This window comes from Poecilia reticulata, chromosome 10, assembly GCF_904066995.2.
Source record: "Poecilia reticulata chromosome 10, P_reticulata-male-v2, whole genome shotgun sequence".
In the NCBI taxonomy this organism is placed as follows: Eukaryota; Metazoa; Chordata; class Actinopteri; order Cyprinodontiformes; family Poeciliidae; genus Poecilia; species Poecilia reticulata.
Genome location: NC_088839.1, coordinates 29453033 through 29462176, shown reverse-complemented (window position 1 = coordinate 29462176; position 9144 = coordinate 29453033). Strand labels below are relative to the sequence as shown.

Below are 9144 nucleotides of genomic sequence, written 5' to 3'. Positions count from 1 at the left end.
TTAAAACATGAGACAAAACTGTTGTTTTTATTTGTCTTATAGAAAAAAAAGAATCTGTACAAAGACACAGGATTTTAAAAAAAGTTATTTACAAAGAGAACCTGTCTTAGTTCCAGAAAAGCTACAGTAAAAATAGTTGGAACAAAGTCAAAATTTAATCCTGAAAAGGTTTTAAAACCGCAACACTCAGCAGCTTCAGTACAGATTGGTCCTCTTCATTATCCGTAGAAAGTCTTGCTCGTTGACTTCTCCGTCACCATCCTGGTCGGCTTCATCAATCATTTCCTGAAGGCCGACAAATATGAAAGTTAAGGAGGGAATTGTGTGAAACAATCCACATTAAAAAAACAAAAACTATTTTTATATATATATATATATATATATTTTATAATTTTTTGTGTGTTTTTTACACTACTAAAAAGTAAGAATGAAATGTTTTAAACTACAAAATGACAATTTGCTGAACTCCACAATAAAAAAAGTAATTTACATAGAGAAGATATTGTGATTAAATTTTTTTTTTTTTTTTTTTGAGAATTAAACATTTCCGTTTTTCTTTTTCAAGGTTTTAAAACACAGCTGGTAGAAAGATTCAAAGTAAATTCAGTTGGAAATGTACTTTTATCATCTTCCAGACCTGCATAAGTCTGAGAAAAAATAGCTTGTTATGGAAAAATGTTTGGTTCTACAGCCATTGTTCTAAAGGACAAAACCTAACAAGATTTAAAGAAGGTTATTATGTATTTTCCAGACGCATAGTGCCAGTTTATACTGCAATCAACTAACTATGGTAACTTCAGTTATGAAAATAATTTATATATCAGGCATTACTTAAGAGAAATCTGATTTCGCAATCTGACTCCTTGAAGTTGGTCTCTGTCTCTTTCAGAAGCCACTACTCTTTCAGACACTCCACCTTCAGCACATCATCACAGCAATACTCCTCCATTGTGCCATTTATAAGCATACATAGGGGCTTTGGACTGAGAAGTTGTTCTTATGATGAGCTCAGCAGACATGCATTTCCCCCAGGTGTTTGCTAATTGCTGCTGCCGCTAGTCTGGAGGAGTTGATTGGGGGAAGGCTTGCTGTGTGAGGCGGAGGCTCAACTGGAGACTGCAGCTCTGAGAAGGAGCTTTGGGTAAATAGAGGTTGCTGTGTATCAGCAAGCGTTTAGGAGAATCAAGGATTCTTCAAATAAACATGAAAGAATCAAAGCAGCATCCAGGTTTGTTTTTAATGAGAGAAAAACATTACATAATCATGTGAAGCTCAAAAAAGTTGATTTTACATAAAAGACTCCCCCTTTAAAATTCAGTATCATTCAGTTTGAATTTCATGCTTCATCTTTGATTTGCAATATCAGATCTTGATTTGAACATTTGACCCTTAAAATATTTTTTCTTTAATGACTGAAAGCTGTGCATTAGATACTACCAACATTACTGAAGAGGTGCTACAAAGCTTGAAATAGTGAAAAAAATTGGAAGCTATTTAAAGTGTTTCTGGAACCTACAGTTTAGAGATGTGAAATTATTGCACCTTTCACTGTTACTGGGAAATTCTTTTTGTCATAAGAATTTTGGTTTGTTATGATGATAAACTATACAACATATATTTGATGCCAGAGCCGTATTTGTGCTTGTGGGGCTTTGATTGTGGTGCGGTAATGTAAATGGAATGATCCAAGGTTGAACAGTGTAGAACCACAAAGCTGTGTTTTGTGTTATAATGAGGAACCTCTCAAGATAATGCATCTGAATTAGAATTGTTTTACTGAATGGTGCCAAATATGAATGTCTTAAATCTGAACTTTTCTTCATGCATTAATCCAGGATGGTCAAACCAGATTCTGCTCTACTAGATGTTCGTAACCCTGGTTTTGTTTTGGCAACAGGCTACGTGTGTTGCTGCGACATGAGCGCTTCTGAGTTGTGGTTTCTCTGCTTTTTCTGATCCTACCATGACCTCAGCTTGAGTTGAAGCCGCTCCCTCCGGGGCCAAATAAGATGTGGGCAATAAAGGAAAAAGTGACAAGTTTCTGTACTTAGCATCAACAAAGCTGATGTCGGATGCAGCATAATTATCTGGATCAACTGAGTGTTTTCAGCACTCCATTCTGAAGTGCTGACAGTAGCAACGCCACGAGGCAGTGACTTGAGTGCTGAATATAGTAATCCAAATGTTATTTTATTTTTAAAAGTTGTTTCTTCTTACTCATTTTCAAGATGCAAATTGTGTTTAAACAAATTAAATTTTTTCTGTAAACTACACACAAATAAAACAGTGTACATGTCACCCAAATAACTTCCTTATCAAATATTATGATGCAACAAATTTAAGCATTTTAACTTGGTATATTAGCAATGTTTTAATTGTCTAAAAATTAAATTTCTAACTCTGAAAAGGACATCTGACCTGAGAACAGTGAGAGATGACCACTTGGTAATGACTAATATGAATGAAGGAGACTAATTTGAAGGGGCTTCCATCACCTGCGTCGGAAGTTTGCACCTGAAAACTTGAAGCAAAAGATCGAAGCTTTTTGTAGAGAGTTCTCATGGCATGTATAATTTTTTTGGACCAGATAAGTGTAATAAATATCAGAACAACCTTAATTTAGCCGATTCATAAAAGAACGTAGACTCTCCACAATTATTTTATTAAATTTAAATATCATCATACACATCCATGAGGAAGACTGTGACCAAATTATCCAGTCATTGACACCCTCAACAAGGAGGGTAAACTATAAAACATCTTTATTACAGAAGATAGCTGTTCACTGAGCTATAGCCGTCCCCATTAATGATGAAAGAAAGAAAACATTGTGGGAGAAATGGGGACGACTGTAACCTTAAGAGGTTAGTGAAGAAAAGTCCATTCAGATCCAATAATGAAAACAAAGACCAACACTAAAGCAAGCTGGGCTTCCTGAACGCTTCAGCACAACAACTAGATGTTCACTTCCATGCCATTGATACCGGAATTCAAGCAAAAGGAGCCCCAACCAAGTAATAGGTGAATTTACTGGACACATTTTTGAGTAGATACACAGCTTTGAATGCAAAGTCATATTACTAATCAATTTTATGTAATATTGTAAGTTTCAATGAATATGAATTCAGAGGTTTTCATTTGCTGTAAATAATCATTAACAATAAAAACAAAAACAACTATGTTTTATGAAAATATTACTTATTTTTTTAAATAAATTAGTGAAATGAACTTTTTGATGATATTGTAATTTGAGATGCTCCTATATTTATGACTGCAGGGTACTGAGTACATAAAATAATAAATGAACTCCAACACATCTTGTTCTCCGATTTGTTTTTTGTTGTTTTTTTTCCCCCAACAAGGAAACATTTCTACTTTGGACTCTTAAGTTCATGTGTCAGAGAGTTTTGTTATCCTCTTTGTGTTTTGTTCTCATGTTAAGGAATATTGTGATTTTTTTCTTAATATAATTTCACTGATGAGTCATTTACAGCCCACATATGTGATTATGGCACTGTAGCTCAAGAAAAGATATGTTTTATATCAAAGTAACCTTTACTGCAACTTATCAGATGAAATGGATAATTTAGCAATGAAATAAAAGATCCAAAGTCACCTGCAGCTCTTCATCTGTGAGGTTTTCTCCCAGCTCCTTGGCAACTCTCTTGAGATTTTTGAAAGAGATTTTTCCTGTGCAGTCATCATCGAACAGCCGGAAAGCCTTCAGTATTTCCTCTTTGCTATCCTTCTCATTCTATTAACATCACAGGAGACAGGAAACATGAGATTACTGTAAACGGGTTAAAACTTCTCTTCTGAGCCCTAAATTATCAACTAATTCCTTTGCATCCAACACTAGACATTTTGTCTGCAGAACTATGGCACACCTGCTGTCAGTTCTTTTTGGCCAAACCAGAACAACACTAGTCTTTATAATATGTCACTATGTTGAAATTTGGAACATTGTCCTGGTGGAAGACACAATGTTGCCTCATTTTCAGTTGCCAATGGAGAAAAAACATGTTAAACAATTTACTTATTTTAAAGTAAATGTAACTGAAGCATATTTTGTAATTATACTATAATTAATGAATTTGATGAAGACAAGCAGACTAAGACCATGAATTACTGAAACCATGTCTTGTGGTCTTATCAGACCAAGATAAACATATCTGGATCAAGTGTGGTGGTGAAAAGTACAACAACAACTGTGTTTTGCCCACAGTCAAGTATGGCGGTAGGAGTGTCATGGGACGACATAAGAACTGTCGCGTTGGGATCAACTTTACACTTACAGGTGTACTCAATTTTGTTGCCAGCACTTGGCTGTGTGTTATTTCAAGGAGGCATTACTTGACGTCTCAACTATAAAACAATTAGGAGATTACACTAGAGCAATAAAAGTTTAATTTACTTTGAAGGCCATTTTTAACTGTCAGAGTGAACAGGAGTTAACTGTGAACAAGGTGTGCATATTTATCATTGTCCAACACTCACCATTTTCTGGGTCATCATAGAAAGAAAGTCATCAAAATCAATAGTTCCAGAACCATCCTTGACAATATCTGAAACCATCTTCTTGATTTCCTCCTTTTTTGGTTCAAAGCCTAGGGCTCTCATGGCAACCTGCAGCAATGATAAACAGCCAATAAGGTTCTGTGAGCACCAATAACATTTGATCTTTAACAAAGCCCACCTTGAGTTCTTTGATGTCTATTGTCCCAGTGCCATCTGTGTCAAACAGATCAAAAGCTTCCTTGATCTCCTGCTTCTGCTCCTCCGTCAGATCAGCTTTGGAGCTCGACTTCTTCCTTTGGCTCGCTGAGGCAGAAGATTTCCGGTAATTTGTAGCCTAAGAAACAGACATGATCAGAAATTACCAGTACAGAGACGCCTTTTGTATAAAAGAACCAAGCTAGCTAGCAAAAGCTCTCGTTCGGCTAATGGATGAGACAAAAAAAATCAACGCCTTTCAGACTAAAATGAACATAAAACATTGTGAACAGAGCAGACATGAGATATTAAACACTTCGGCATAGTTTTACCATTTAAAAACCCGAATCCACCAAAGAAGAAAACTTCAGCGTTGTGTTTGCTAATCAGATGTCAACAAAACATGCAGCAACGGTTGTATTTTTAACGGACACACCCAGCAACCAATAGAAGATAGGAAAAAACGGAATATGGTCTTATTAACCAATCTGAAAGTAGTACAGGCGGGCTCTAAAAGTTTCCACCAATCGCCTTAAGTCATTTTTTTGTTGCCCAGCAACTAGGGCATTTAACGCATGCGCATTATGTTTTGTTTTGTTTTTTTTTTTTAAGCCCGCGCGTCCGGAAGAGAGCTTAGAACAAAACAAACGGTTCAGACTTAAAAATAAAGGTAACGGATCGTTTTCATAAATAAGATTTGAACAGTTATATCTTTTCAGAAACGACTGTTTTATTGTATTTCAGGTATAACACGGGTAACTTCATTAATAATATTAACGGTAGCCTGCACGCGCCTTATCTGCAAGACGTCTTCAATATAAAGTAAACATTTTATATTTATTTTAAAAGTGGACTTAGAACGATTTTGAACCAGTTTGAATGTTGTAAACAATGGAATTAGAGCATCACATTCTGGTTTTTATGTTAATATATTGCATAAGGATTAAATCACAGTACTGTTCTCAATGGCACATGATTTATTCAGATCAAATAAACAAGTAGGATTTGGAGTCATGAAATAAACTTTTTTGCTTGCATCTCCGTGTTGTCTGACAGGTTGACATTTTTGAGGCATGTCATGAACTTCATGAAGGTTCCAACATTCTTGTATTGAAGCTGACAGATCAGCTCTGTATGCCGAGCTCCATTTTTCCAGTTTCCACCTGTTTCCAGTCAAACTTAAGTCTGCACTGGTTGTTGACTGTGTCATTTAACAATTCTTTCCTGAACAGATGTTAAAATATATATTTTTAATTGAAAAAATGTATTATTATCTTGAGTAATGACTTAAATATCACCAAACTTGCTTTGGATGGACACAGATAGAAATGCAGCTCCACATCATCACAGACTGTGGAAATGTGATGATGTTTATATGTTTCATGGGCATGATACTGAACAACTGTTCTAGCATCATTCCCTCTGAATATGCATATTTGTTATCTTATTTTCTTTCAACCAAGTTCTTACAGTGTGCTTCTAAACTTTGACTCCTGCTTATATATTTTGGGGTTTTGTTTCTTTTATAGTGTATTTTCTATTTTCAAATTTTCAATATTGCTTTGAATTTCCATTAATGTATTCCTGTATGCTTCCATTTTTCACATTTACTATTTTGTTTGGAGTTGTTTTTCCAGCGCTCATTTACTTTCTTGAAATTTTTTTAACCCATTTCGTTGTTTGAAATGGCAGCTCTGATGTTGGGGCCTCGTTTCCTGTCCGTGGCCCAAGTGCAACAGCTCTCTCTGGTCTGGAACCACTTCTTTAACTCCTGATTCATTTGCATATTTACAGTAATTGTGCAAACATTAGTTTTTGTTTTTATTTTCCTGTACTTGATCTAAAGAAAAGTGATTGTTGGACATGGGTTGCATGATTGTTTAAGCTTTGGGTGTTGTACTTAACAACTCCATCTGTGAAGTAGTGGCTTATATTATTTTGGTATACCTGCTTATTTAGTATACCCACCACCTGGAGACATTGCCTCCTGCCCAAAAGCCACAGTCATGTAGAGGAGACTGAAGTGTGACGCACCAACTGGACATATTTAGTATTAATAAGTAGTCCTTCCTTATGCTGACATGTTTGTCTGTTATATTTTCTGTTGAAAAGAATATTCCTGCTAAATAAAATGTAAAGCATTGATCTTAAATACAAGATTAATGTAAGCAAACCAAGAATCTTTGGAGACTTATAGCATTCTCTAGGACACAACGTTAAAATTAAAAACTGTTTAACTTTTTTTCCACAAATAATGGTAAGCAGATTTACTAATTCAACAGATAATATTTGCTGACACTGAGTGTTTCTGATTCTTTTATTTTTCAGTCTGGATAATGCTGGAAGGCGTAGTAATAAACAGTCGGCAACATGTTGGACTCCAGAAACTCTCAGCACTTTCAGGAAGGATACGGTCCTCCGTTGGTCCGTTTAAAAGCTACAAGTTCATCCAAGATGAATCAAGTGGGGACTCGGTTCTTGTGTGCTCATGCTTTCGTATCATTGAGAACCTGGAGCCTAACTGCGCGGTGGGTCAGCTGGTTTATGAGACTGTTCGAGGCCATCATAAGCAGTACCGCACAGGGTCTGGATGCTTGCTGTTTCTTGCAGGAGCTTGGAGCCGTGCTGCAATGGACAGCCTCCAGAGAGGCATTTCAGTTAAGCACTTAATCACAGCTATGTCTGAGGGGATTGACATTTGCTTGGATGTTTGCAAGAAATTTTCACTTTCATTCAAGGACCTTGCTGTAATCGAGAAATGCACTGCTGCACCTGGAGGCACAAAGAAAGCTTCTACAGATGCATCTGTAGAAGAGATGGCAAACTTTCATGACAAGTGTCTAAGCAAGAGTGGACAAAGAAAGGTTAAGCTCAGCAGACATTTTTGTGAGGCCAAGTCTGAAATGCTCTCCACAGTTCGGGATCCTGATCAGCCTGACATGATGGTCATTGCTGAGTCTTTGAGCCATGGTTGTGAAAAGGCTATGAAATTGGCAGTTGAAGCTGCTCAGATGCTGTTAAAGACAAACCAACAACGTATCAGAGATCCCTTGTTTGACATTTCAAAAATGTTAACCTGTCTTGTTTCTGGTTTACCAGAGGACTGCGCATGTGTTGTGGAAGGCTGCATTCTTCTTTTATCCGACGAGCAGGCTGCAGTTGCTCATGTGGTAAAACAACAACCCCTGAAAGTTGCTCTTATTACTGGAGATCTGTCTCCGACCTACCGCCATTTGGGCTTCAAAAGCCTACCAGGTGAACAATGTGTGCGTGAGAACTTGGATTTGTCAGCTTCAAGCAAAGAGGATGAATGGGTGGATAAGGTTGTGAAACTACTCTTGAACCTGGAAGTGAAACTGATACTAACTGCTGGCCTTGTCAGCCAGAAGGTCATCCAGCACTGTGGTAGGCATCAGATTCTCGTGATGGAAAAGGTCAACTCTTCTGTTTTGAAGACTATTGGCAGCTCAACTGGAGCTATTCCAGTACATTATGCCACACAGTTAACGGAGTCTTGTGTTGGTGATGGTGTTAATGTTGAGATCTGGAGGGACCTCAGCAGCTATGAGAGGAAATCTTTAACAGCTGTGAACATTTCCACTGGCAGGAATAGTGGGCTGGTCACAGTGGTTGTAACAAGTTGCGTACATGGCAAGCTGCAAGCCCTGGAGGACCAGTTCTGGGCCTGTGCATACCGTTTACACCAGGCACTGAAAGACGGAGCCCTGCTGCCTGGTGCTGGAGGAGCCGAGGTGCTTTGTGTTCATCAGCTACAAAAGCAAGCAGAACACGACCGGGCGAAAGACAGCAAAACTGGGTCAGCAGCTAACCTCTACAGAGGTCTCGTGCTACAACTCATGGCAGATGGTTTAATAGATTACATAACGGCCGTAATGGTTAACACCGGAAGCTTCACAGCAGCCAATGCTAGGACTATTGTCAGAAAGCAACTGACGGAATTTCACAGAGATGAAATAAGCACAGGGAAGTTTTTGCAACTTGTTTCGCAGAGCAAAAGAGAGGATGCAGGTTTCTCAGCAGTAAAACCAGATGAAGCACCGGCTTTGAACATCTATGATAACTTGAGTGTGAAGCAGGAAGCGTGGAGGAAAGCTTTAGACCTAGTTTTTCTAGTTCTACAGACTGATGCAGAAATCATCACAGGAACTGGCCAAAACAATGAGGGGAATCTGATGCTACTTTGATTGTTCCAATAATTTATTTATTTTTTGGTTTTCTAACTTTTGCAATTTGCCATAAAATAATTTTTTGTTAAAGTCATGTTATATGAGTTCTCTTGTCCTCAGTGACATAGATAATAGAGAGTGTTCTATCTATTCTCTACCACTAGGGAGAGACATAATCTTCGAAAATAAACCTTTTCAAAACATTTCAGTCACCTGGGTTTTTCATTCAGAGTTACAACATAGT

General features: G+C 37.4%; 2 protein-coding genes across 4 annotated transcripts; one reads left to right on the top strand and one right to left on the bottom strand.

Moving 5' to 3' along the window:
- Window positions 1–5161, bottom strand: cetn4 (centrin 4). The gene is made up of 5 exons (XM_008421137.3): window positions 5046–5161; window positions 4697–4852; window positions 4498–4626; window positions 3617–3754; window positions 1–285 (listed from the first exon to the last, which is right to left on the bottom strand). The coding sequence occupies exons 1-5, from the start codon at window positions 5046–5048 to the stop codon at window positions 196–198; spliced, it is 516 nt and encodes a 171-aa protein (XP_008419359.1). The 5' UTR covers window positions 5049–5161; the 3' UTR covers window positions 1–195.
- Window positions 5162–5274: 113 nt separating this feature from the next.
- bbs12 (Bardet-Biedl syndrome 12) lies at window positions 5275–9103 on the top strand. Of its 3 annotated transcripts, none has more exons than XM_008421140.3 (3): window positions 5306–5383; window positions 5458–5535; window positions 7042–9103. In XM_008421140.3, exon 3 carries the CDS (start codon window positions 7050–7052, stop codon window positions 8916–8918), a length of 1869 nt encoding a protein of 622 aa, XP_008419362.1. In that variant the 5' UTR covers window positions 5306–5383; window positions 5458–5535; window positions 7042–7049; the 3' UTR covers window positions 8919–9103. The 3 variants fall into 3 exon arrangements, with proteins under 3 accessions (XP_008419361.1, XP_008419362.1, XP_017162705.1); XM_017307216.2 differs by lacking the exon at window positions 5458–5535 and adding an exon at window positions 6406–6461 and having other exon boundaries at window positions 5323–5383; XM_008421139.3 differs by lacking the exon at window positions 5458–5535 and having other exon boundaries at window positions 5275–5383.
- The last annotated feature ends 41 nt before the right edge of the window (window positions 9104–9144 follow it).

Coding starts and splice junctions, on each gene's coding strand:
- cetn4 (XM_008421137.3), bottom strand. Junction 4,627..4,696: donor TAGACATCAAAGAACTCAAG/GTGGGCTTTGTT, acceptor TCATTGCTGCAG/GTTGCCATGAGAGCCCTAGG. Junction 3,755..4,497: donor CTATGATGACCCAGAAAATG/GTGAGTGTTGGA, acceptor TGATGTTAATAG/AATGAGAAGGATAGCAAAGA.
- bbs12 (XM_008421139.3), top strand. CDS start 7,050: ATGCTGGAAGGCGTAGTAATAAACAGTCGGCAACATGTTGGACTCCAG.